The sequence below is a fragment of the Panthera uncia genome, chromosome E1 (genome assembly GCF_023721935.1).
Source record: "Panthera uncia isolate 11264 chromosome E1, Puncia_PCG_1.0, whole genome shotgun sequence".
Taxonomy (NCBI): Eukaryota; Metazoa; Chordata; class Mammalia; order Carnivora; family Felidae; genus Panthera; species Panthera uncia.
The window spans coordinates 48,272,358-48,298,986 of record NC_064814.1 but is presented as its reverse complement, the minus strand read 5'-3'; the positions used below and the strand labels follow the sequence as shown (position 1 = coordinate 48,298,986).

Genomic DNA, 26,629 nt, shown 5'->3' with positions numbered 1-26,629 from the left:
TGGGAGCCACAACGGGGGTGATGAAGTCGGGCAGAGACACCCTGTCCAGGCCCAGAGCTCAGGCTGTCTGCAAAAGGGGCAGCTTGGGGAGTGGGGACTCGGGAGGAAAGTAGATGGTCATAGCGGCTCAGGCTGGACAGCGGGGGCCCATGCTGGGCTGGGGCTCGTGCAGGCAGCCTCTGGGGTTTGGGGGCGGGGCCGAGGCAGAGAGGTGAATGAGACGGGAAACCCAGGCCCGACACCAGGACGGGGTGAAAGAAAAACCCAACCGCATGACTTTTCACTGCCAATGTGTGAATTCCTGCAATCGGCCACTTACAGCTCCCGAGACCAAAACACAACAAAATGCAGGAAGTTGATAGGTCTTGAAAGCCGATTATTTCTGCAACAACTGGGCTGGTCAAAGGCACAGACGTTATGGAAACGACTACCATCTTTCACATACCTGTTCTTTTTGAAGTTCGGAGGTTGTCAAATTCAGAAAAGTCATCTTTAATTGTACCATTCAAATTACTGAAGAGATCAAAGGCCCCTGGGTGAACATAAGAGGCCGGTGACTGTGGGCACATCAACATGACCCCGCGATTCTGCCGTCCAGTCTACAACCCAGGGGTGTGCTGGGAGCAGGAGGGGAGATGTCTACCCCATCGCACGGGGCTCAGGGTCACCTGGTGGTCTGGGAGGGGGCCAGGCCAGGATCCTGGCCTCCCAGGACACGGTGTGGGGGCGCCTGCCTGCGACTGCTCCCGCCTGCCCCAACCCCAGACTGAAGGAGGCGCTAACGTGGGTGGAGGTACTTGGGAGCTAGGTTTCGAGACTTGGATAGAGCCTGTAGGAAGCTACTGGAAGGAGCGCCCAGAGGGTAGCCTGCCCAGACCCCCTCGGGAAGCTCCCTCTGGACAGAGGCACGGTGCCCAGAAGACCTGTGAGCTCACCCTTCACGGTGGGCTTGTGGCATCGGGAGACTGGGGACAAAGGCTGCGGGTGATGGGGTAGCAGCAGCAAATGTAGGCAAACCCACAGATCCCACGCCACAGAGCCAGAAGAGGGGAAGGCATGGGGCCCAAAGGGGCCCTCGGAGCCTGGGCAGAGGGAGGTCTCACCAGTGGCCGAAACAGGCTTGGCGGCCGAGGCTGCGGCCCAGGCGTCGGCTGTTTTCCCAGCACTGGGGGCCTGCTGCTGTGGGGCTGCCCAGGGGTCCGAGCCCTTGGAGACGGAGGGTATGCTGGCTCCGGTGGGCACTCCCCACGGGTCGACGGGGGCAGCTGGCTTGGCACCTGTGGAAAGGCAGGGTAGGCTCAGATACACCCTCGGAGAGCACTGGGCGGCTGGGGAGAGAAAGGAGAGGACACTGGGCCCCATGTCAAGACAGTCACCCAAAGGGTGCTGTCCCACGCCAGCAAAGCTGGACAGAGCTGAAGGCCAGGGCCGACAGCCATCGGGGGTGCCCACCCCGGGGAGTGCACGGGGCCTGGCCTGCTGGGAAGGGACCAGACAGGAAACCGCGGAGAACCTTTCCAAAGTCCCCGCCATACACGGTCTCGCGAGGAGCCTCCCGAGCTAAGTTCGAGCCCGTCTCCCCGGAGTCCACAGGCTTCCTCCAAGGAACGAGCCTGCCCATCTGCTGCTCCAGCCACAGGCCCTGGCAGCATCCTGTCCCCACTTGCTTTGAGTGGTTTCTGCTTTTGACAGAGGGTGAATAAAACAGAGGTGTATGTGAAAAGCAATCAGAAGCAAATGCCTATGTACCTAGGCAATAAAATGTTTTCAAACCGTCAGTGGCAAATCAACTTAGTGGGTCACAACCGGTTTTCAAAAGAGTAAAAGAGAATGCACCCAATATAAGGGGTCGATCCTGTTGTACCAGTCCTTCACCTCGGTCACACACAGATACACAGACACACAACCTGCACCTGTAGCTTCTGATGGAGTCACAACAATGTTTAAAAGCCACAGCTTGGCTGTCAGCCTGGGTGGCCCAATCAGTTAAGTGTCTGGCATCATCAGCTCAGGTCATGATCTCGGGGTCTGTGAGTTCGAGCCCCACATTAGGCTCTGTGCTGACAGCTCGGAGCCTAGAGTCAGCTTCAGATCCTGTCTCTGTCTCTGTCTCTGCCCCTCCCCCGCTTGTGCTCTGTCTCTCCCTCAAAAACAAACATGCGAAAAAGTAAAAACAAACTAAAAGCCACTGCTGCCTTTCAGGGAGAAGTGCCCCCCGCAATGGTGGCCCCACCCCAATCCTCATCAATTTCGTGTTAGCCCTTCCTTCGACTTCCCCTCTACCCATAGAGGCAGCCTTACACAACCTATCGATCAGCTGTGCCTTTCTTACCTATATATAAATGTACACATCCTGTACGGCCTGCTCTATTCACGCACGCCACATTTGGGAGAGTTCACCTGCGTTGACGTGCAGTGGAAACGTGTTCCTTTTTATGGTTGTATAATATTCCGCTCCGTGGCGGGGCGGGGGGTGCCCACATGTGATTGGTCCGCTGAAGGCACTGGCTAGGTTTTGCTTTGGTTCTCATCCCCAAGTGCGCTCATACGTGTGAGGCCCTCGGTCGAAGCTCCTTCCCCTTCACCGAGTGATGCCCGTGTGGCCTCCACAGTCATGCCTTATGCTGTGTGGGTGCAAGTCCTGGTGCTCTGGGAACTGCCCCATAATCTCATTAATGTTCCCTGCATTAATGTTCATAATGTTCCATTAATGTTACCTCCCAATTTGTGGCTTTTCTTTTCACTCTCCTTAAGGTATCTTTTTTTTTTTTTTTTTAAATGTTTATTTTTGACAGAGAGAGAGGCAGAGAATGAGCAGGGGAGGGGCAGAGAGAGAGGGAGACACAGAATCTGAAGCAGGCTCCAGGCTCCGAGCTGTCAGCACAGAGCCTGACGTGGGGCTCGAAATCACGGACCGCGAGATTGTGTCCTGAGCAGAAGTCAGACCCTCAACCGACTGAGCCACCCAGGCGCCCCCTTGAGGTATCTTTTGATGAACAGAGATGTTCTGAAGTTTAATGGGGAGAAACCTATCGGTATTTTCTTTCGTAATTTGTGCTTTTTGTGATGACTAGGAAAGCCTTCCCTACACCTCAAAGGTCTTTTTTTTCTATGTACACATTTCCTTTTTATTCTGTGTGCACATCTCTTGCAAGTGACGATGGCCTAATTCTTCCCAGCCTTCATCCTTTTTCTTTCCTTTTACCGCCTCACTGTGCTGGTTGGGACCACCAGCGTCAACATAAAGCACGAGTGTGGGCAGCCAGTGTCCCTGTCTTGCTCTTACGGGATCAATTTTCAACGTTTTACATTAAATGGTAGCACTTACCATTTATAGGTTTCTTTCCTTCTAGAAGCCCTTAATCAGGCTCTGGAAGCTCCTCATTATTCCAAGTTTGCTAAGACTTTCACAGTGAATGGCTGATGAATTTTATCAGTTTTAAAATTAAGATGAGGGGCGCCTGGGTGGCTCGGTCGGTTAAGCGTCCGACCTCGGCTCAGGTCATGATCTCACGGTCTGTGGGTTCGAGCCCCGCGTCGGGCTCTGTGCTGACAGCTCAGAGCCTGGAGTCTGCTTCGGATTCTGTGTCTCCCTCTCTCTGTGACCCTCCCCCGTTCATGCTCTGTCTCTCTCTGTCTCAAAAATAAATAAACGTTAAAAAAAATAATAATAATAAAATTAAGATGATAACATGATTTTCCCCTTCTCGTCTGTGATTTGGTACACGTATGTATACGTTTTCTAAGGACGGGGTCCTTGCAAACTTTCTCCTGATGTACTCTATCATTTTTTATATTTTTCATGTTGGTTTAGCAACTATCTGCTTTTTGCATCTGTATTCCTGAGCGGGAGTGGCCTGACAGGTCTGTTCTCACACTGTATGTCCTGTCTGCTTTTGATGCTAAGGTTATGCTAGTCTCATAAAATAGCAGGGTACTCCCTATTTTCCTACCCTCTGAAGGAGTTTGTATAAAGGTGGAATTGTTTCCAGAGTGGTGTTACAATCTGCCAGGAAAGCCCTCCGGGTGGATTGTGGGGTGGGGAGGATTTTTAAGTCCTGACTCGATGCCTTTAATGATGATATAGCACTACCCCTATTTACAGATTTCCTACTGATCTCCGGTCAGCTCTGCTAAGTTTTCCTTCTAAATTTATCCACTTTAAGTTTTCAGATTGAAAGCACAGAGCTGATCAAACAGCCTCTGACTCCGTGTGAAACCTTGGCAGTGTGGGCAGTTATGTCCCCCTGTTTCATTCCTAATAACGCCTGCGTCTTTCCTCCTTATTTAAAAAAAAAATTTTTTTAAGTTTATTTCTTTAGAGAGAGTGAGCTTGAGCAAGGGAGGGTCTCAGAGAGAGAGAGAGAGAGAGAGAGAGAGAGAGAGAGAGAGAATGGGAATCCCAAGCAGGTCCGCATTGTCAGCATAGAGTCCAGTGTGGGGTTTGAACCCACAAACCACAGATCATGACCTAAGCCGAAATCAAGAGTCAGACGCTTAACTGACTGAGCCACCCAGGCTCCCCTCCTCCTTATTTTTTAAAATTATTCTTGCCAGAGATCTGTTTTATTTGTTGCTCTTTTCGGTCAGCGATGACTGTCCCGTGTGTTTGTTTTCTAATGCACTCATTTCTGTTCTTATCCTTACTTCATTTCTTCCACTTTCGGTGTCACGTTATTCTGTAAACAGTGAAAGCTACCAGTTCCCCCCTCACTATTGCTTTAGTGGCCCCACAAATTCTGGGATAAAAATATTTACCTTACTAGTTGGTTTTAAGTGTTTTGATTCTCATTAGAATTTCTTCTTTGACTCAAGAATTCAGAGGAGTTTTTCAAATGTCAAGCATATGGAGTTTCTCTAGTCTTCCTTTTGTTGCTGAGGATGTTGTAGTCAGAATGTGTGTTCTAGGTGATCCCGGTTTCCAGAAATGTGCTGAGGCAGGCCTTTTTTTTTTTTTTTTTTTTTTTGCCTAGCACAGGATCAAGTCTTTGCTAAGTATTCTGAAGGGGACTGAAAATAATGCGTGTGCTCCTGTCACTGAGAACAACAAATCCGCAGGCTTATTATGAACTGTGCCGCTCAAATCCTGTTACATTTTTACTACTTTTTGTGAAATGATATGAAATATACATATTGGTCTCTGCACCCTCGGCTCCTGGTCCCGAATTCCTGAAACCCTTGGGATCTCTTAAGTGACCACAGCACTGGGAGAATCTCTTGCTCAGCTGAGGCGACTCTGGCCGGGTTCCTTGGAGGGCTCCTGGCTGGAGCCAAAATAACCAGAAAGACCAAGTCACGATGGGAAGCTGGGACATTTCTGCGGCCTGCAAATGTCACTATTTCACCTTTGCTCCTAAGGAATACCTTCAATGAATCCAGAATTCCGGAGGGTAACAGATGTTTCGCTGGTGTCTCAAAATGTATTTTACCATCATTCTGGCAAGAAAGAGGTTTCCCTAGGAAGGGAATTCAAGGTTGATGGTGTTTCTTCCAGCGCACCTAAGACCTTATTCCACTGCTTGCCAGCAATGGCCATCCTCGTTGAGAAGTCAGCCGTCCGCTTGACTGCCGTCTCTTTTCAGTGGTGCAAATGCTCCCTTGGGTTTATTTAAGACGTTCTCTTCCTTAGGGGCGCCCGGGCGGCTCAGTCAGTTGAATGTCCGACTCTCGATTTCGGCTCAGGTCATGAGCTCACGGTTCGGGGGTTCAAGCCCCGTGTTGGACTCCATACTGAGTGGGGAGCCTGCTTGGGATTCTCCCCCACTCTCTGCCCTCCACCACCGGCGTTCTCTCTCTCTCTCTCTCTCTCTCAAAAATAAAACAATGAAACATTAAAATAAAAACTAAAAGATGTTCCCTTCCTGTGGTGTTCTCCAGTCTCCTGCCAATGTGCCCAGGTGGGGATTTCTTTTACTTTATCCTGCTTACGATTCACTAGGCTTCCTGGATCTGAGAAGTAGCACCTTGCCACAAACTTAAAAACCATCAGTCATTATCTTTTCAAGCATAAACTCTTCTGGAACTCCAAAGAGATGTGTGTTAGATGTCCTCATTCTGCCTGTGCTTCCCCAGCCACACTGACCTCCCCAGCCCCCCCAGACACACAATAGGGCACGTAAACCGCCTGCTGCCTCTGGGCCTTCGAGTCCCTCCGCCTCTCCCCTCCCCGCTTGCCCTCACTAACTCCTCTGGAATCACTCAGCTTTCCTTTAGAGCACCTATCGTTTAGCACCATAACTACTCCTTTGCCTAAGAGTCTCCCTGGGCTGTGACCCCCGTCACGCTCCTCCCCCCTGCAGGTGTGCGGGTGGCTCCTGCGACAATCTGGCAGAGCTCTGAGGTTCAGAGAGGGCAGCAGGAAGGGTGGTGACTGCCAGTGTCAGAGAAGACCAGGGAATGTCCCCCAGGCCTCCAGAGGACTCGCCTCTGGAGCCCAGAGGACTCGCCTCCCTGGGCCCCATTCCCAGGCCCCTCTTAACAGCCCCAGCAGCAGCGTGCATGGCTGGGCACGGGCCAAGGCAGACGGACCTGCAAGGTTCACTCCCACCACCACTTGGACACCCGAGCCTGTCAACTCCTGTGTGGACCTGGGACCTCTCCTGCTGCTTCCCCCAAACCCACACCCTCCAGAGGCCTCCAGAAACACCCACCTGCCTCCAGAAGCTGCTCTGACCTTTCCTTCCAGGTCTTCCCAGAAGCACACACAGAGCCACCTCCCTGTGACTGTGACAGCTCTCCCCAGGCCCACTTCTGCCAAACGTGACGAGGCGCTTAGCAGGACACTGGTCCTGGCTGGGATCACAGTGGGGATGGGTCCTTGCTCTGTCCCCAACACAGCACCTCACGGGGCCTTGGTTCTCCACCTTGACTAGAGGGGGCCATGTGGTAGAAAGTGTCAGGGAGAGACTGACAGACTGCTCCGGCTCCCTGTGAGCAAGGGAATCTTTTTTTTTTTTTTTTTTTTTAAATTTTTTTAATGTTTATTTATTTTTGAGAGACAGAGCACAAGTGGGGAGGGACAGAGAGAGAGGGAGACACAGAATCCGAAGCAGGTTCCAGACTCTGAGCTGTCGGCACAGAGCCCGATGTGGGGCTCGAACTCACAAACCGTGAGATCATGACCTGAGTCGAAGTCGGACACTTAATGGACTGAGCCACCCAGGAGCCCCAGAGCACGGGAATCTTGACACCCTTTCTTCAGCCTCCCCTTGCTCACCAGCAACCACGAGAACTGAACGAGCTCGTCAGGAGACCGGTCTACACCCCCCAGCTTACCTGCGTCAGGAGGACACGGACCGGGAGGCTCACGCTCCTGCCCCTGCAGACCTGACCACCTCGGGCACTGTGTGTGAGAGCTGCTGCCCGTTCCAGCCGCTCGCCTCCATCAGGAGACCCCTGGCCACTTTCTAGCACTCCTGCCCTGTTTCCCTGAAGGATACCCTGACTTCCTTGGGAGAATTACCCCCCCCCCCCCCCCATCCCCGCTTACTCCCAGTCCCAGTCCGAGGCGGATTGACCTTGCTGTGGCAACCGGGGAGGGTTTCCACCAGCTGACGTGAACCTGCAAAGTACCCCGGTCCCAAGCCCCCCACTCCCAAACCCCTGGATGGCAGAGGAGCTACAGAGAAATCCTCCCTATCCCTTGGGCTGTGGACTGAGAACATGAGGTAGCCCCCAAGGCGGCAGGACCCGGGGCTTCTGAGGCCGGAGGCCAGAGGGGAAGGGCCCACAGGCTCGGGCTGCGCAAAGAAGTCCGGGTCTTGGTGATAATGTCTGAGCCACGGTGTCCAGCTGGTGTGAAGACAGAGCCACCCATCTCTACCGGAGCTGTCTGCAAGGTCATCTCCCACCGCTGTGTGTCTGGAGGGGTGGGAGGTGCTTGCTGAGAAGGCCCGACCCCTACCCTGCAGCCTCCACAACACCTCATCCCTCAGCCACCCACTCTAAGCCCAGCCCCTCACCCCTCACAAGGAACTCACCCCTGCGCTAGCTCACGTGACAATGCGCCTCCCCAGCTGGAGCGCGTGTTCCACAGAACAGCGGCCGGGTCTACCTGGCCCACGCCGCTCCTGCCCCGCGCTCAGAACTGAGCCTCACGCGCAGAAGATGCTCGACAACTAATTGGGGGCTGGAGGGAAGCGGCGAAGGATCAAGGGAGCTATAGAACCCCGGGGCCGGAAGGGACTTTGCAGTTTCCACACTAACTCCCTCCGGTGAGGCATCTTTGAACACTGGAGTTCAGTGACCACTTCTGGACAATTCGGGGTGTTAGAAACACACACAGATTAAGAGCTGCCCCTAAGCTCTGACGCGCTGCGCAGAGTTTTCAAACGCCTTAGATTTGGCAAGACTTCACTGGCCGTGCGGCTCAGGGGCCACCAGAGAAGTGGTTTTCAGGTGTTGTTGTCCTTAGGAACCTCGAGGGATGTGAGTAAAACACTAACACTGCCTCTTCCCTTCACACGCACAGACTCTTGGGAGCGCCTGGGCGTCTGGATTCTTAGAAGCTTAGAAGTGACTAGAATAGGCAGCCAGGATGTGTGAGAGCCACCGAGCTCCTGGAGCACTCAGGTGCCTGGCCAAGCCTTCTCGGAAGCAGAGGCCCACCATCTGAGCGCCAGCCAGACACACAGCCTGAATGGACAAACGCCGGGCGGGGACGAGCCTCGCCTCCCACACACAGGCGCTCCTTGGAGTCACCTCGCTCTGAGCACATTTGGTCAGCATTCACCAGGCCCGGGTCCAGGTCCCGCCTCTGAGAAGAAACAAGAACACACCTACTGCAACCAGCATGGCTGGCACGGGCAGTCGGTGACCACGGGATCGGGGCAGGCAGTGCTGTGGACAGGTGACATCTTTCCACGCAGCATATGTGAGCCGCGTATCCAAGAATACACAGGAGTTTGCGAGGCGGACAACTGGACACGATGTAAAAAGGAAGGATCAGGCATTCACGGGAACCCAGGCGGCCCCCACAAAGAGACAATTCTTGGGGTGCTCCGCCACCCCTCCAGCCCTGGGCCCCGGGCCTTCCCCTCCTGGCCTCACACGGGCAAGCCCCTCGGCAACTGCACACCTACCACGCAGGTGCAAAATCAGGCTTTGCTCCTCCATCCAGACCCTAGCTCGGGCAACGAGGGTCGAAACACCAGTTTTCCCTCAAACTGATAAACGGGCAACGGTAAGAGTGAAAACAAAGTGCTTCAATGTCTCCGGAGGAGCTCCTTTTGCACGAACACGGTTAACGTGAGGCTATAAACACCGCGCGCATTCTAATGCCCTCTCCGTGAGCTGGCACCACACTGAGCCCTGTCATCCTGGGCTCACAGGCAAGGCTTCCCACACGGGGCCCCCCCCGCTGCTGTGCAACTCTACCCTAACGTTGTTCGAGAGCCTCTTATGATCCCCAGTTATTTCCCACATGCCCTGCGTCCCCTTTAGAATACGCTGAAACAGCACGGCCGAGAACTTTAAAACCCAGCACGCACGATGCTGAAAATCCACAAGCTCCGGTCCAGAAAGAGCTCCCTGCCCCCGCACCGCCGTGCACGCAGACAAAGAACGGTCACAGCCTAGAGAGCTTTGGGCGTGGGATGAAAGATGCCCTCGGTTCAATCCCTGGCCAGTCATCCAGATGACCACGGATGAGCCGCTTAGCCATGGCGGGCTCCTGGCTTTCCAGTCTGCGAGTGGTGCTTGGGGACCTATGTGTGTACCAGGCACCGTGCTGACTTTTGGAGTCACAGGAGGCTACACGCGGTGGCACCTCGCTTTCCTCAGACCTACCTGGGGGACAGAAAACGTGCCCTCTGCTTTCCCATGGGTGCCGACAGCCCACATAAGCTAGCCTGGCGGGGCAGACCCCCCTTTACGCCCGCTGACAGCGCGGCCCCTGGGGACCGGCGCTCCGTCTTCCTCCTCCATGAATGGACAGTGGATTCGCTGCAAGGCTCCTCTGTGCTCTGTCCTCCGTGTAGTCGACGGGGCCCGGGCCACACCACAAACCCAATAAATAAATGCTTGTTGAAAGCGCGAGTGAATGAGAGCAAAGGAGGATGGAACTCAGGGCAGAAAGATCAAGCGGCTTCCGCCTCCCGCTCTGTGGGCCCATTCATAGGGAGCAAGTGTCCCTGGGCCCCTCCCCCGCCGGCCTGGCTCATCCGAGGCCTCGAATAGGAATATTCATGGGCGGGGGGCGGGGGGGGGGGGTGGGGCAGTCACATTGTGGGGGTCACAGAACTGAGTGGCGGGGATCGTCAGGAAACCAGCAGCACCACCTGCTGCCACTGGGGCGGAAGACGGCCTCTGTCCTGGCCCGGGCAGTGAGCGGGCCTGAGCCAGCCAAGGCCTTCTGAATCACCAGGCTGTCTGCCCCTCTCATCCCAGGTGGCTGCTTTGTGTGTCTGGAACAGAGGAGGAAGTGCCCCGCTGACCCGGCGGGCTCCGACCGCCCTCCTCTCAGCCCTCGGCATTTCCTCCCAAGGCCGCTTGGCCGAGCCGCCCCCAGTGCTGCTCGGAGAGAACCGGGAATGGCAGGGCTTTGCTACGAAACGGTGTTCCTTTCATCCGGGGGCGGGGGCGACTACCAGCGCTTGGGTAGGAACTCTCTACCTCTTTCAAATTTATGAATGTGTTTCCGGGCAATGGGGTGGCCCAGAAAACACACGCTAGCGGATTCTGCCTGAGGCTAATCGGCAAGTCTGACACCGTGTCTTGCTCTGGAGCCTGGAGCGGCTCTCGGAAGAGGGGAGCTGGTGTGAGGCCATCTCCTGCAGGGCTGTTGGAAGCGGAGCTTCAGAGCTGCACAACCCACCTCCGGGGACAGCCGGGGGCTGTGTCACGGTGCCACAGCCCTGCACTGTCCCACGGGAGCCGTGCAGTGCAGAGTTTCTGATGTCTGGAAACACCACACAGTGCAGATGGAAATACCCATATACATGTGTAAGGCCGGATATACAATATGGCCTCACCTATGTAAAAACATAAGAGCCGGAAAAAAACAGGAAGCAGATAAGCTGACATCCTAACACTGGTTATCTCCACGCTACGGTCTGAGGTGACTCTTCCGGGACACGCACGGCCACAGAAGGCTTCTGCAGCAGCCCAAGATGGCATATGGCGATTCCAGGAAAGGATTAGGTGCCACATGCACTGAACCTGCCCCTAACTTGCCGTGTGACACCAGAGGAAGGAGGAGCCTCTCTGGGCTTTGAAGTCCCCTTTTCTCCCCAAGTCACTGGTTAAAATGCCAAGTGCGTCAGAACCAAGGACAGGGCCCTGGGTTGGGCGAGGGGCAAGAAAATGGCCGACTAGCAGTCCGCAGACCACACTGGCCACCAGCAGATATATCTGATCAGCCCCAAATCATGTTCTCACTTTAAAATTCCTTGTCGGGGCGCCTGGGTGGCTCGGTCGGTTAAGCGTCCGACTTCGGCTCAGGTCACGATCTCGCGGTCCGTGAGTTCGAGCCCCGCGTCGGGCTCTGTGCCGACAGCTCGGAGCCCGGAGCCTGTTTCAGATTCTGTGTCTCCCTCTCTCTCTGCTCCTCCCCCGTTCATGCTCTGTCTCTCTCTGTCTCAAAAATAAATAAATGTTAAAAAAAAAAAATTTTAAATTCCTTGTCAACATTTAAAAATTAACAGATTTCAGGGCGACTGGGTGGCTCAGTCGGTTCGGCGTCCAACTTCGGCTCAGGTTGTGATCTCGTGGCTTTTGGGTTTGAGCCCCGCATCGGGCTTGCTGCCAGCAGTGTGGAACCTGCTTCAGACCTTCTGTCCCCCTCTGCCCGTCCCCCGCTTGCGCGCTCTCTCAGAAATGAGCAAAAATGAACAGATTTCAAAAATTTAGGTTTCCATCTTCTCTTTAAAAAACTGGATTCTAGTAGCCAAAAAAGTGGAAACAACCCAAGTGTCCATCGAGTGCTAAGTGATTAAACAAAATGCGGTGGAACTATAAATGGAATGTTCTTCAGCCGTTATAAGGAACGGAGTGAGGACACGTGCCACTACTACAGCGATGAACTCTGAAAACATCACGCCGCGTGACACGAAGCAGTCACAAAGGCCACACGCTGTTTGATTCCATTACACGTAAGAAATATCCAGAACGGGAAGATCCAGAGACAGAACGCAGTAGACTGGTGGTTGCCAGGGGCTGGAGGGAGGGGTCACGGAGGGTGACTGCTTAATGGGAATGGGGTCACTTTCTGGGGTGATGGGAATGTCCTGGGATTAGTAGTGATGGTGGCACCACACCGTGAATGGCTAACAACTGCTGAAGTGCCCACTTTAAAACACCCTATGAGGTCAAGTCCCTGGCTCGATCAAGACACCCAGCTCCAGGGCACAGGGCTATCCCCCAGCCAAAGGAAGGGAGGGGCAAACTCGTTCATTGAAAATTCATAAATTCTGTGTCTCCTGACCTGGTGACACATACCCCTAGTAAGTCAAAGAGCAAAAAAAAAAGTAGACAGAAGTAGTCTCCCTCCCAACCCCCAAGCCCCACCCCCACCACTCCCCATCAGCCACAGACTCAGCAGAATTCAATCTTGTTAAACGCACCCGGCTCCTAGCGTGCCGGTTTTCCTTTCTGGGCACTAGAAAACGTCCTGTCTGTTTAATGATCCATTACGCAACTCCAAAAGGGATTGATAGTGTTTCCTGAAGAACATCCTACCCATAACTCAAGGTGGCCATCACGTTACAGAGGAACTATTTCTCAAATTTAAAAAATAAAGTCAAAGCCACTGTCTGGAAGGGGCCCAAGTGGGCATTTCCAGGAGAGCTGCCTTCGCCATCCCTGTGTATGCTCAGTAACACTTTAGCCCACAAGCTCCCCGGGGGCGCAGCGCGCAGGCCATGGGCCATGAGAACTGCCAAGCTCCTGGCAACCGTGGTCCTGGCTTTCGGTGACCGAGATCCTGTAGGCCATTTGGCCTGCAGTTTGCCCCAAGGCCCAGAGGGCTCCTGCCAAAGGAAATGTGGGGACCTGCCCGGGTCCCTGAGGCCAACGGCGTTGCCAAAGGACATCTGGGGCTGATACTGCCTTCTGGACAAGGCTGCCAGGCCCTGAGGGCCCCGACCCCATGCCCTTGCTCCCCGCTGCCTGTAACCTGCACCCACTACACCACTGCACGCTCTGGGCCTCTCAGAAGCCACGCCTTCTGCTAGGCACACCCTTGCCTCTTCACAGCCTGGCCACCTCCTGTGTTTCCCTGAAGGTTCCTCCGAGATACCTGTCTCATGCCTGCCCGACTCCTGAGCTAAGCCCTGTCCCAGGATGCTCTTAAAGACCCACCGCCAAGGCCCAGCCCACCATCTGGTGTACCTCTGCCATGCTGGAACCCTCATCTTGCCCCCACCTGCTCAGGACCTTGAAGGCAAGACCACTACCTGTTTGCATCTGGGTCCCTGAGTAGCAGGAAAGAGCCTGGCGTTCGGTACACTTCGGCAAACGTCCAGGGAACCGAGCCGAACACAAAAGATGGTTCCAGCTGGGGGAAACAGAGACCCCAAAGAGACACACGCAAGTTGCCACAAAACCTACCGCCGGAAGTTCCCAGACAGATCAGCCATGGCCGGCAGGGCTCAGAGCACCGGGTGGGGGGAACCTCCCGGAGCAGCAGGCTGGGTTGGAAGCCATTACAAAGGCTTCAGGCCAGGCCCTGTGTCCAGCCATCAGGAAACCCACAGGCCCAAGATTTCTCCCCAGATTAAAGCATCTGCGCCACACTCGTGTTTCAAATCTCCTATCACAGACTCTCCGACATTTGGCATTAAAAAGAACTTTAAAATATTCACTTAGCCTAGTAAACTGACTATTGCTTTATGTAACAGGTAGGAAGAATTACAGCAAACACATCCTCTTTTCATTAGCAACCACAGCAAGCACATCATAATTTCCAGTTATGTATTAGTTTCTTAACCTGGGGTGCTGGGTGCAATTCTGAGGCTCAGAGAGTTGACACACGTCCCAGAAAGGGGACCAGCCATTTCTACTGCGTGTGGGAAGCAGAGGAAGTCAGCTTTCCCTCTACCAAAGCAGAAAACCATTCAAAACAGAAAGCCCTGTGTTGCAGTCCTCGGGAGGACTTTACTGGACATTACGGTTGAGGACTGGAGAAGCCCCAACCCGCCACCAAAGGCCTGCCTCACTCCCACCTCCAGAAGGGGGGAGAGAGCAAGAGGCTGTGCCCTATTGCCCTTCACACATCCAACAGGAAGGCACGGGAGACGAAGGGGGCAGGTATTTACCGAACGATGGCCAGGGGTCTGAAGAGCTGGCTGGGGCTGCCGGCCCGCCCCAGGGGTTCGTCTGGTTGGCTGAGGCTGACCGGCCCCAAGGCTCTGCTTTCTGGGCAGCAGGGCCCGAGCTGGGGAGGGCGTCCATTAAATCCAACAGAGTGGTCTGCTGTGGGTGGGAGCCATGCTTTGAGACAAAGAGAAGGGGACAGGTTTTACTTGGCTACAGTCACAGCAAATATCCACGTGTTAACCATAAATACTGTCTGCCTCCTAGGAAGAGAAGCCCTCTGGGAGGTGCCAAGAGGAAACTGAGCTGCCCACCCCGCCCACCTCCTCACAAAACCAAGTCTCAGTGCGGCCCAGGCTCCACCCACACCAAGCTATATACTTTGTGCCCAATGCCCCGCCCACCTTCAAAGGCCCTCAGGGCTTTCCAGAAGGACTCGAGCTTTTGCCCAGACTGCAGCCTCCCTCCCGAACGCTGTCCCCACCACCAACCCACCGTGCTGCCCCCAGCTGCCAGCCATCATCCAGGGCCCTCCTTCCTGGGGGGCGGCCCCGCCCACCCGCTCGCATGCCCCCCGCCCCAGCTACTGCCAGGGACCCCGTGGTGCTGTACCACAGGAGATCACTGGAACCGCTGGCCCTGTGTCTTCTGACTGGATGAGCCTGACGGGAGCAGACCCGCGTCCTAGTCACCTTAAGCTCCTAGCAGGCAGCCTGGCGCAGAGTAAGGCTGATGACGGCAGCGGAGACCGGCACTAGTGAGGGCTTACCCTGTGCCAGGAATTTGTTCCAAAGCACTTGACGCTTGGCTTATGTAAGGGCCGCCAAGACCGCCTGGCTATTATCGTGCTTGTTTACACGGGAGGAAAGGGAGGCCCTGGTCAACAGAAGCCCCTCGCCCATGCCCATCTCCTCTGGGGCCGGTCTCAGAAGAGCCTTGGGAGTAATGTCTGGGGCGGATGTGTTTTCTAGTACGTCCTCGGCTCACTCATGCTCAGCACGGGCCCGAGGAGTATTTGTTGAGCCAAGGGAGAAAAGAGCACCTTCTGAGAAGGCAGGGTACTCTGCACGCTAGGTTTGGGACATTCCCCCAGCGACTACGGGACCGTCTCAAACGTTTACCTTCCCCGTGAAGCGCTTACCTCTTTCTTTTTGGGAACTTTAACTGTGTCTCTTCGGCTCTCTTCTAGGGCCATCTGTAATCTGAGGTCATCACCCCGCCGGAGGCGCTCTTCCTGTAGAGGACAATGGGACTTGGAGCTGACCGTGACTGTAATAACATCACGGTAGAGAACAAAGCAGCGCTGGCCAGGAACAGGATGCGCAAAACTGTAGTACGCATTATTTCAAAGGAAGATTGGAAAAGGACTCGTGAAACACAGTCTTCTATCCCGAAGGTACAGCCCACAGGGCTCCGCCCCACCTACTTCGTGTGGCTTCCCTGATTTTGGGGTCCCAGCAGGGAGACGGGCGCAGGCACAGCCAAGTGAGGGAAAGGGAACGCTTTTTCTCAAAATGAAAATGGCTTTATAACTGTAATTATAGAAACAACACGTCTCCATATAAAATACAAAAGTCTGACAGCCCAGAAAGGAATTAGAAAAGAGGATGAAAATCACTTATTGCACCTCGCACAGCATATGCTTACAGAAAATGGCTGTATGTTTATTTCTATGATTTCAAACAGAAATGATTCATTATACAGCTGAGCCTCCAACAACATGCGCATTAGGGGCACCAACCCCCGCCCCTGCACAGTCAAAAATCAACATATATATCTGACTCCTCAAAAATTTAACTACTCTACGCACACTCTCTCTCAAAAACAGTAAACTTAAAAAAATTTTAACTACCAATAGCCAACTGTTGACTGGAACATAGTCACTTAATGCATATTCTGTATATGTATCATATGCTGTGTTACTATAATACAGCTAGAGAAGATAAAATGTTATTAAGAAAATAAGAGGCAGTATCTTTACACTATTTATTGGAAAGAATCCACACATAAGTGGACCAGCACAGTCCAAACCTGTGTTGCTCAAAGGTCACCTGTATTTAATTTATATTTATCTTTTTATTAAAAAAATTTTTTTTAATGTTTATTTTTGAGAGAGTGGGGGGTGGGGGGTGCAGAGAGAGAGGGAGACACAGAATCCGAAGTAGGCTCTAGGCTCTGAGCTCCAGGATCCGAAGCAGGGTCCAGCACAGAGCCCAATGCACGGCTTGAACCACAAGCCATGAGATCATGACCTGAGCCGAAGGTGGACGCTTAACCGACTGAGCTACCCAGGAGCCCTTAATTTATATTTATTTAAGGTGAAGTCACCCTATGCAAAAGACTGGGTTGTCCTAGGCTTTTGCATAATAATGAAATAAAAAAATCGTTATATTTCATTTATATTAAATGTGATAAATCACAGAGATGAGTTCTTTACTAAAATGGGCTCCGACTGTCCATCTGTCCCTGTATTCCTACACCTTCTTCCCGGGCTGTCAGTGACAGAGCCAGGCATCCACAGGGACAGATTTAATGGCTGTGTTTTTCCTGCTGTGAACAGAGGGACCGAGCAAAGCTGTCCACTACTGCTGGACTTTAGGTTTCCAGTTACAGCGACACAAGTCAGGCTGGGACAGCCACCGCCGCACTCCCGTCGCACTCCCTAATATCTGTCCCTACACATCACCTCTGGGCGAGACGGAGCCTCGCGCTACCTGACTCAGTCTACCCTCCCTAACCCAAGGTCAGCAGGGACGGACCTCATCACTGGGGCCCACGGGATGGCCGCTCTGAAAGGTCATTTCCATCACGTCTTTCCCTCCTTCTCCGTGTTAAAGTAATGCATGATTATTAGAGAAAAACAGGAACTGAAAAAAATTAAAACTGCACACACTTCCGTCATCTAAACGCAATGAGCGCTCTATTACCTGCAGCTCTTCTCGCCTTTTCGGCGCTCAGATGCTTTCGATCCATCTCACCAAACCTCCCTCCCAAGGGGCGAAGCCCCACTGCGCACCCACAGGCCTTTCGCTGAGGGGCTGTGGACGCCCGGAGGCCATGACACTTGCTGTGTGTGCGAAAGTGTTTCTGGGGCGCGCACTTCCGATCACTCCATCCCTTGGCGACAAGAGGCTTCCCTACCTGGAACAGCACAGGCCCCCCCTTCCTGACAGGGGACGGTGGGTGGCAAGAACACGGTCCTGGCACGTCGAAGCCCCATCTCAGGAAACACACCCGAAACACCGAGGGCAGGGCCTGCTCCGCGCCCCGCCCGGCCCCCGCCCCCGCCGCGCAACCCGCCCCCGTCCAGGCACCCACCTGCTCTGCTACCTCTCTGCTCATGGCAAGTGCCAGCTGTAGCTGCAACTCTTCTTCTCCGCTTGTCTGGGGCCGGGCCTGCTCCAGCTCAGAGGACACCCTCGGGGAGGTGGCTGCAGGGGAAAGGCAGAGTCACTACCGGCAAGGGACAGGCTCACGATCAACAGCCACCGGGCCGAACCACACCCCGTCCCCACCTCACACCCGCAGGGTCGGGCCGTGCACGGAAGGGTTGTGACTATTGCAAGGTTAAAATCTAGTAACATCAAACACAGACCCTCACTTACAGGAGCCACGTGGCCCCAGTCAAGGAAAGAGGCCTTCAGGCGCCAGCCCCATGGTCAGGCCTCGCCAGGATTAGAACCTCAGTCTTCGCTTCCAGGCTGCCCTCCTTCAGAGAGAGAAACTAAGTTGTTTGCTTGTTTGTTGGTTGGTTGGTTTTGAGAAGATGAAAAGTATTGTTCTTGAAAAGCTGGATCAAAGACTGTCACTCAAACAAGCACAGGGCTATCTGTGGACCAAGAACTTCACTTGAGACTCCTCAACATTGAAGAATCTCACTGTGCATCTCATGGGGGTAAAGACCATGGGAAATGAAGCCAAATGTTTCTGCGGCAACCCTGAAAAATTGGGTTTTCTAAGTAAAACGGAGCACCGACTTGGGAAAAACACATTTTTGCTGTCAGCAGTTAGCTAGTGTAAACACTTGAAAGCAGCTCCTGGAAAGACAGTTCTTACTGAAGGGATGGGATGTGGACTCCTAGCGGATGCAGTGAGCCTCCAGGAAAGGAGTCTTGACGCATTCACACACTTAAACCAGGCTGGGCCTCCCCGTATGGAAAACGACACGGCCATCAGATGTTCTGTGCATCGGGGAGTGTAGGGTTCTCCAGAAACAGGGCATAAAGCTTGGGTGCACGTGCCCGCCTCTGCCTCTGCCTCGAGAGAAGGTCCACAGCTTCTCCGAAACCCTCAAAGCCGAGCCCCACTGCCTGAAAGGTCTGGAACCACACTCCATCCTCCCTCTGGGCCTTTGTGCGTGCCATGCCCTCCTGGCATGTCCTCGGCAAGTCCTCAGTTCTCGGAGCTCGGCTCCCCTGCCCTGGTCCTCCCGGACTGCCCTCCCGGCTGAGGCTGGGTCAGCACTCCCCTCTAGTCTGCAGTTTGGTGGATTATGCCAGAAGGTACGCTCCTTGAGGAGGGTCCAGGCCTGTCTTCTCACCAGCACATCCATCCTCAAAGGTTGGCAGAGCACCTGGCAAACACCCACTGGATAGATGGATGCGTGGAAGCATGCACAGATGGACAGACGGACAGATGGAGAATTCAATCTCATGGCGGACGGGTAGCTGTTTGAAAATGCTCTAATCGTGTATCAGTTTTCTTCCTTTTTTCATTATGTCCGTTCCAGCAAGCCCCACCATCAGGGCCCACGCACCCAACGCTGCTTCTGCCTAAAACCCCAATGTAAACTTGCTCCTTAGGACCTGCCTCTTTGGGAGAAAGTAAAAGGTCAGGAATGATTCCTGACAGATGAGGTTTCTAGTTGGCTCGGCTCTGGCCACCATGAATAAAAACAGGAAGAAGAGGGCTAGACACAGAGTCACGGACGTGATCACAGAAGAACCAGGCAAGGTTGCAAGGGCAGGAGGCTGCAAAAGGCAATGCTCTGTCACACAGTTTTGTAAAAGCGCACAAAACACACGGCAGTAAGGGTTCGTTTCTGAAGGGAACAATTCTGTGTTGTGAAGCAGTGTGTCTGCTATGATTTACTGTCAACCAGAAGAACAGCCCCCACCCCCCAACAAAAAATAAAGAAATAAAAGGAAAAAGAAACAAATCAGGTTGAATCCCAGCCTAGTAAATCACAGTTGCATTTTCCAAAGTGTTTGTTTTAAAAATAAAGCTAGAAGGTAACAAAATGGAACGTCCAGTCCATCTTAATAATCTGATTTATTAACAATATACCAAATAAAAGCATATATATATATATATATATATATATATATATTTTTTTTTTTTTTTATGGTGGTGGTGCTCTTGTTCCCAAACCTCACCTATGCCAATAACAGGGCTCAGGTTTGGGCTTTCCTGTACTCTAGAAGCAAAGATGTCACCATCCAGACTGCTGGATACAAACGAAGCCGCACGGTTTTGGGGAACGGCTCTGGAAGATTCTGCTCGACTGAATGTGTGTGGCTCTCCCATGCTTAACCACTCAGGCCTGCCTGTTCCCAGCCTCTTTCCGGGAATCTCTGAAGCTTGCTTCACAGAACTCTGTTCATAACAAACACAGCACACTCGACGTCCTTCATTCACTACCAAATGGAAATGGGGAGTCGATAAAGAAGACCTGTATTCCACCCCACACCCCAAAAAAGCACTAAGCGCTCTGAAAAATGAGCCCCGTCCTGGCAGGGAATGCTGCTACTTGGCCGCACGGCCACAGCGCCCGAGTCAGCCCGGCCAGGGACGAATGGGACGGGGCCCTGAACAGGGACCTTCGAGAGAAATGAGGCCTCCCTTGTCCTCTGAGCCTTTCAGCACATCTGCAAGGCCAGACTGGCTTCCAATGCAAATGTACATGTGAGTGCCTACCACGACTGACTGTTAGAATAACACATAGCCGGCACGTAGGGAAATGGCTTACCACATCAATGTGGAAATTAAAGACAAAGGGTATTCCCCTAAACGCTGTGGTTTTTATGAACGGATGTACAGCTCTCAGTTCTGCAGATGGCAGAATTCACAGCCGCCAGCCCCAAGTATCAGCTGAGCTGCACACAGCGGCCTCCGCTGTGAGGGAGGATTCCAACGGAGACATTCTGCCTTAGTGACAGCATCCCCGCCCCACAAAGGGCCTCTTGTACCCGCGCACGTGACCGTGAACACAGATGTGCTTGTGAGATGAGCCCGGACGGACCCTCCTGACCACCTGAGCCTGGCCCTGCTCGGCGGCTCTGGAGGTCCGCGGTTCCCAGAGACCCCTGGAAAACGCAAGTGCCCGAGAGACGCTTTCTCAGCCCGCCACCTTCTGGAGGGACGAACAGGGGCCGTTAGTGGAGGCTGACCACTGATGGAGCATCAAGGGCGCAGCATCATGGCCCTGCTCCCGGGTCCCACCTGGAAGAGTTCAAAGTCCTCGCTCGCTGGGGCCAAGAATTATAAACAGAGCTAGGCCTCGACTTGATCCTCTCGGGCCTATTATGCCGGCTGAGAAAGCCAAGGGGAAAGGCTGAAGAGGAAGCCTATAAAGCCAACTTTTCCTTCAAGATACAGGCTAAGAGGAAGACCAAGAAACACCTCCCACTGCAGGCGGACGAGAGTCTCTGGCAGTCACTCCCCACCCCCCACGGCTCCGGGGGGCACCAGGCCCAGTGTGGGTGCCCATGCCCTGGGCTTCAGGAAGGATCTGGGTTCCCAAATGTGCTCCTAAAGCAAAGGCTGGCAGAGTTTCTAACACAGAGGCTTCGGCTGGCCGGCCTTGGACCATTTTGAAAGCAGAAACCGAAGCAGTCCAGGTAATAGGAAAACAGGAAATCACTTCTCAGGCCATGTCACGATTTTCCTAGAAAGTACTTGAGCACGCCTGCAATCGCATCGATGAAAGGGAAGCCACTGTGGGACACGACCTTACCAGGAAAACAGCTCTGCGTGCCGACCAGCGTGACTTCTGGTAAAACTCTCTGGTACGTGAGCCTCACGCAAGGTGACGGCCTGTCTCCACGTGTCTCCCATTGATGCTGGGCAACACAAGGCACGTCGGACAACCCGGGAAGAATGGAAGGGCACCAGGCCTCAGGGGCCGGAGAAGACCCCATCTGGGTCTGAGCACCGCCCCCACCGTTATAATCCTGTGCCTGTTAGCTGGCAGGGAATCCAGGGTTCAAAATCCTGTCCCCACCACCAACTGGCAGTGAGACCGCGTGCCAACGGCCTGACCTCTCTGGGCTTCTGTATCCACATCTGTGAGATAGAGGCCAGCGGGGCTTGTGGGAAGGGTCAGGAGCGCCCAACACACAGCTGGCTCTCCCGTGAGAATGCGCCCGGCCCCCAGGTCACTGCTCTCTGCTCCACCCCAAGGCCACCAGACTCCCTAGGGGCTGGAGCTGCCTGGCACTCACACGGAAGCCGTAAGTGGGTATCCTGTTGGACCCTGGTCCCTCCCAGGCTTCCAGGGGAGCAGGACTGGGGCCATGGTCCTTTGAGGGAGGAGCTAGGGAACAGCCTTCCAGCTTCCGCCCTCCAGTGACCGGTGCCCCAGGCCAGTGAAGTTCCTCCCTCATCACTGAACTGCAGGCAAGTGCTTACTGGATCTTTCTCAATGTGGTGACATCTTCCTGTGGTTCCACGGGCCACTTCCTGAATCAGCAATGAAACCGAGGCCACCCCCACTCAGTAGCCTGGCCTGAGCTGAGGCTTCTAAACCTGTTCCCCACAGAAGACCCCCCCCCCCCAGGGTCTTCCTCTCATCTCCTCACAGGGAGGAGCAAGAAACATTACTTCAGGTCAAATGAGATGAAGTATGAGAAAATAAGTTCAGATTACCCCAGGCAACATTAAAACAGAAAAAATATAGATACATGGTTGGAAAAGCCAAAAAAAGTAAAAAAGGGGTGGGGGGGGGGACACCTGGGTGGCTCAGTCAGTAGGTAATCATCCGACTTCCGCTCAGGCCATGATCTCACGGCTCATGAGTTCAAGCCCCGCGCCGGGCTCCCTGCTGATAGCTCAGAGCCCGGAACCTGCTTCAGATTCTGTGTCTCCCTCTCTCTCTGCCCCTCCCCCACTCTCTCTCTGTCAAAAGTAAATAAGACATTAAAAATTTTTTTTTTTTTTTTTTTTTTTTTTAAAAGAAAAAGATAAGAAGAGAAACCAAGTATGACAGGTCACTCTCAGGGCAGAGGGGGGGGCGGGGGGGGAGGCTGTGACTTCGTGACAGAGGGATAAGCCATAGCGCCCCACACACACACCCGCCATGCTGTGGGCACCCTCTGCCTGTCACATGACATCACCCACCTCCCATGAAAGTTCGGGCAAAATCTTGGATTTGATTCCAATCTAGACTTGAAATTGATTCCCAGTTCACAGAACGACAGGGCGAGGACTGAGCCAAACACCGCCTAATGCAGTGCAGGGACAGACCCAGACCTAAGGAGTGCTCTAGGGGACAAGTGGCCCAGGCGCTTGGTGTATTCAGGTTAGGGAAAAAAGGGAAATCTGCTGCGATCAGACAGACAGAAGGGACAGGACAATCAGATGCAACATACGGTCCTGGGACGGTCTCAGTTTAGACACATCAGCTGCAAGACACTCTGGGCGCAAGTGACAAAAGCTGAGTGTGGGTGGTACGGGTGCTGCTGTTTTCGGGAGGTGCGGCCAGGGCGCCGTGGCTCACTCTTCAGGAACAGACGCGTACAGAATATTTACGGGTGGAATGTGATGATGCCTGTGACTATTTTTAAACAGTTCATCATAAAAGGAAGTGGGAGCCACGCCTCTCATCCTGCCCCCATTCCGCTCCTCGGAGGAAACAGCTGTTGACATTTTCTTGTGATTCCACCCAGAAAAACGTTTCATGCCTACTCCGCGTGGATGTGCGTGGGTGTGCTTTTCTGGCATTTACGCGCAGGGAAGCACATCCATTCCTGAGGTGTGCGCCTCACCTGGGCCGAGTGTTTTCCACATGAGACACAGCCCGGCGTGGAGGGCGGGGCTCCGATCTGGGCTCTGCCTGCCACTTCTCAGCAGGTGACCTTGGCCTAGGTCGCTAACCCTCTGGGCCCCCGTTTCTCATCTGCAAAATGGAGACAGAGTCCCTGCCTCCTAGAGTAGTTGTGAGAATTCAGTGAGCTCATCTGTGAAGAGCACTGAGACGCTGAGACCAGGGCCTGGCGTGCGCGGTGCTCGTGTGACTCTTACTAGTATCTCAGCGAAGCCTCAGTCCAACTCGCAGACCCGGGCGGAGGCTGAGAGGTCACCCAGCCGGTGAGAGAGACAAAGTGTGGTCCTTAAGGCCTTGTTCTTGGTTATCACTGTTTCCACAGAGGAGGCAGCTGGGGCCCAGAGAGGCTAAATGGCTTGGTCACGGACACCAGAACTCAAAGCCACACCGCAGGGCCGAATGCCATGCTCGCTCCAGCACCCTGAAGGGGCTCCGGGACTCTGTCTTTACACTCAATGTCTACCATGCCCTGCACCCCTCCAGGTAGGAGCAAAGTCCCCGATCTCCCGGAGCTTGTGTGCCAGTAAGGAATAAAGAAGGCACGGTGGGGCGCCATCGGTTAAGCGTCCCACTCTGGATCTTAGCTCAGGTCTTGATCTCAGGGTTGTGAGTTCAAGCCCAGCATTGGGCTCCCATGGCTCTGCAACAGGCAGGAAGCTTATTTTTGAAAGAAAGGAAGGAAGGGAGGGAGCAGGGGGCGGGGGAATCCCAGGCAGAGGAGAGCTTGCTCTGTGTGTTCAGAGGTCAGGGAAGGCCTTTCTGAGATGCTGGAGCAGAGGCCTGGGTGGTGGAAGGAGGTCAGACAGAGGGTAAGTGGGAGCTTCACTCACTGGGTGGAGGGCACTGGCTGTGAGGCTGGTGAAGGCAGAGGGTGTCCAAAGGGCCACGAGGGAAGAGCCAAGGTGGTTCTTGGGGTCCTTAGAGGGGCTCTGGCATCTAAGTGGAGCCATGATGCAGTGTGACTGGTCCCTGGGAGCAATAGTGGTAGCTTTGCCAGAGGTAAGACGTGGCTGGATTCAGTATTCACTCAACTGAGATTCTATTATACTTGAAGAGGCTCCTGGACCATCCAGCCTGAGGCCACAGGAGAGAATCTGTGGCCCTGGCCAGCCTGGCTGACACCTTGCATCCGAAGCAGTGCTTGCGATCACTCAGAGTGCCTTCTTCTGCCAGGGTGCTGTGGGCAGAACTGGGTCCCTCAAGAAGACACGGGGACGTCCTGACCACCAGCCCCTCAGATCATGACCTTATTTGGAAACAGGGTCACTGCAGATGTAATTAAGGGAAGACGAGGTCATGCTGAAGCAGGGTGGGCACTAAATCCAACATGGCCGGTGTCCTGACAAGACCAAGGGGAAGAGCCCCAGGCACAGACACAGGAAGGGAGGCCACGTAGGACGAGGGGGGACAGGGACTGGAGCGCTTCAGCTGCTGGCCGCCACCAGAAGCTAGGAAGAAGCAAGGAAGGCCTCTCCCCTACAGGTTTCAGACGGAGTGTGGGCCTGGCGATGCCTTGATTTTGGACCTGGGGCCTCCTGAAGGACAGACGACCCCTTTCCGTTGTTCTAAGCTGCCTGGGTTGGGGCGCTCGCTTGCAGCAGCTGTGGGAAGCCACCGGGTCAAAGCTTTACCCATGCACAGCTTCAGCGTCTTCCCACCGCCTCCCTGCACACAGCGACTTGGGCATCCTCGTCCTGCAGGCAAGGAAGCACCGCCTCCCAGCTCCAGGACGGACTCTTCACTCCCCGGGGCTGCTCACGAGCCCATCTCCTCCCAGGCACCCCAGCTTGCCAGCCTCCACTCAGTTCCTAGAATCCTTCAGCTCCTCCCTGTTTTTGTGCCCATCCCGCTGTTCCGCAAGGGGGAAAGAGAGGCCCCCTCAGCCAAAGTGTCAGCTCCAGCGGCACCTTCTCAAGCACGTCTTCCTCGATCAGGCCAGTAGGATGCTCCTCGGGGCAGGCGTCCTTGCTGGCCTGATTCCCGCCACCCCTGGCGCCTAGAGCAGGGCACCTCGTGGCTTTCGTCTGCCCCTTTGTAATCAGTGCTTATACAGCGGCACCGCTGACCTGCGTGCAGTCGGGCCATCTCCTCGAACTGATGTGGCCGAAGACTCCACGGCGGCAGGGGCCACGGCGGCTTCCTGACAGGCACAGAGCAGGAGTTCAAACACCTGTTGGCTCATTTTCAAGTTCAGTTCCCACGTCATTCGCTCCTTACCACCAGCCTCAGCCACTGGTGCTGCCCGCCTCAGTTTGGGACAGGGATAGGGAAGCCGAAGCCCAGGGAGGAAGGGGGCAGAGCCCCCTTCCGGTGGTCCCGGTCCTCCCCCGAAGGGCTGGAGAGTGGGGGGGGGGGGGGGGAGCAGAGACAAAAGGCAGTCCTTTTGTTTGCACGATTCAGAGCCCACGCTCTGCGTGGAATAAAAGAGCAAGTCTGTGCTGTTCTCTTTGGGCCACAGGTGAAACCTTCTCCATTTCAAGATCACCGGCTTGTGAGGTGTGGTAGGGAGGGCTCATCCACAGCATTAAGCAACGTTTTCTCATTACTGTTTTCCCAGGGGCCCCCATCGTTCCTGCCTCGGCACCCCCGGCTTTGTCCCCGGTGAAAGTCGCTCTCTGGGTGGGGCACGGGAGGTGCCCACAGCTCTCCAGGCAGGACCTCGGGAGGGAGGGACTGGGGCTCGGCAGCCCATCTGGCCCCGTGGAGATGAGTGAACGCTGGCACCCAAACTTGTGAGCAGGCCCAGGGTGAGGCATGAACTTCGGCGGAGATGGAATGTCGTTTAAAATCCAATCATAAGTTTGAATGCAAATAAAGAAGTTAAATGCCTATAGCAGTTTCTTAGAGTAATACTTAGAAACTGGGAACTCACTTCTAAAATGAGTATTCTGGGGGCGCGTGGGTGGCTCAGTCGGTTGAGCATCCAACCCGTGATTTCAGCTCAGGTCGTGACAGCACGGTTCGTGAGTTCGAGCCCCGCTTCAGGCCCTGTGCTGACAGTGTGGAGCCTGCCTGGGATTCTCTTCCTCTCTCTCTGCCCCTCCCCCACTTGCACACACTCGTTCCCAAAATAAACAGACGTTAAAGATAAATAAATAAATGTTTAGAACAAACACATAAAATGAGTATTCTGATAGTAACTTCCATCTGTTAGTAACAATCTTTACAAAAAAATTATAGTACCCCCTTTGGGCTCCGTGGCTATCAACCGAGCACTGTCTCCACAGCTGGGGGCCCGGCAAGGGGACACAACCTGTTTGGAAAGCATCTGCCACGTTTCCGGAGACAGAATGATGTTCACACGCTTCTCCATTAATGCCACTTCTGGGAACTCCA

The 26,629-nt window shown here is 54.2% G+C and overlaps 1 protein-coding gene across 4 annotated transcripts in view; it reads right to left on the bottom strand.

Moving 5' to 3' along the window:
* EPN2 (epsin 2) overlaps positions 1-26,629 on the bottom strand; it is an 83,182-nt gene that overhangs the window by 4,151 nt on the left and 52,402 nt on the right. For 3 of the 4 annotated variants that reach the window (XM_049636889.1, XM_049636891.1, XM_049636890.1), the window contains 5 exons: positions 17,569-17,681; positions 15,392-15,484; positions 14,253-14,427; positions 1,104-1,277; positions 446-532 (listed from right to left, as the gene is read on the bottom strand). In XM_049636889.1, coding sequence (XP_049492846.1) covers positions 446-532; positions 1,104-1,277; positions 14,253-14,427; positions 15,392-15,484; positions 17,569-17,681 — 642 coding nt within the window. Of the gene's footprint in view, positions 1-445; positions 533-1,103; positions 1,278-14,252; positions 14,428-15,391; positions 15,485-17,568; positions 17,682-21,205; positions 22,395-26,629 lie in introns of those variants that run through there. The other variant, XM_049636892.1, reaches the window with a different exon arrangement.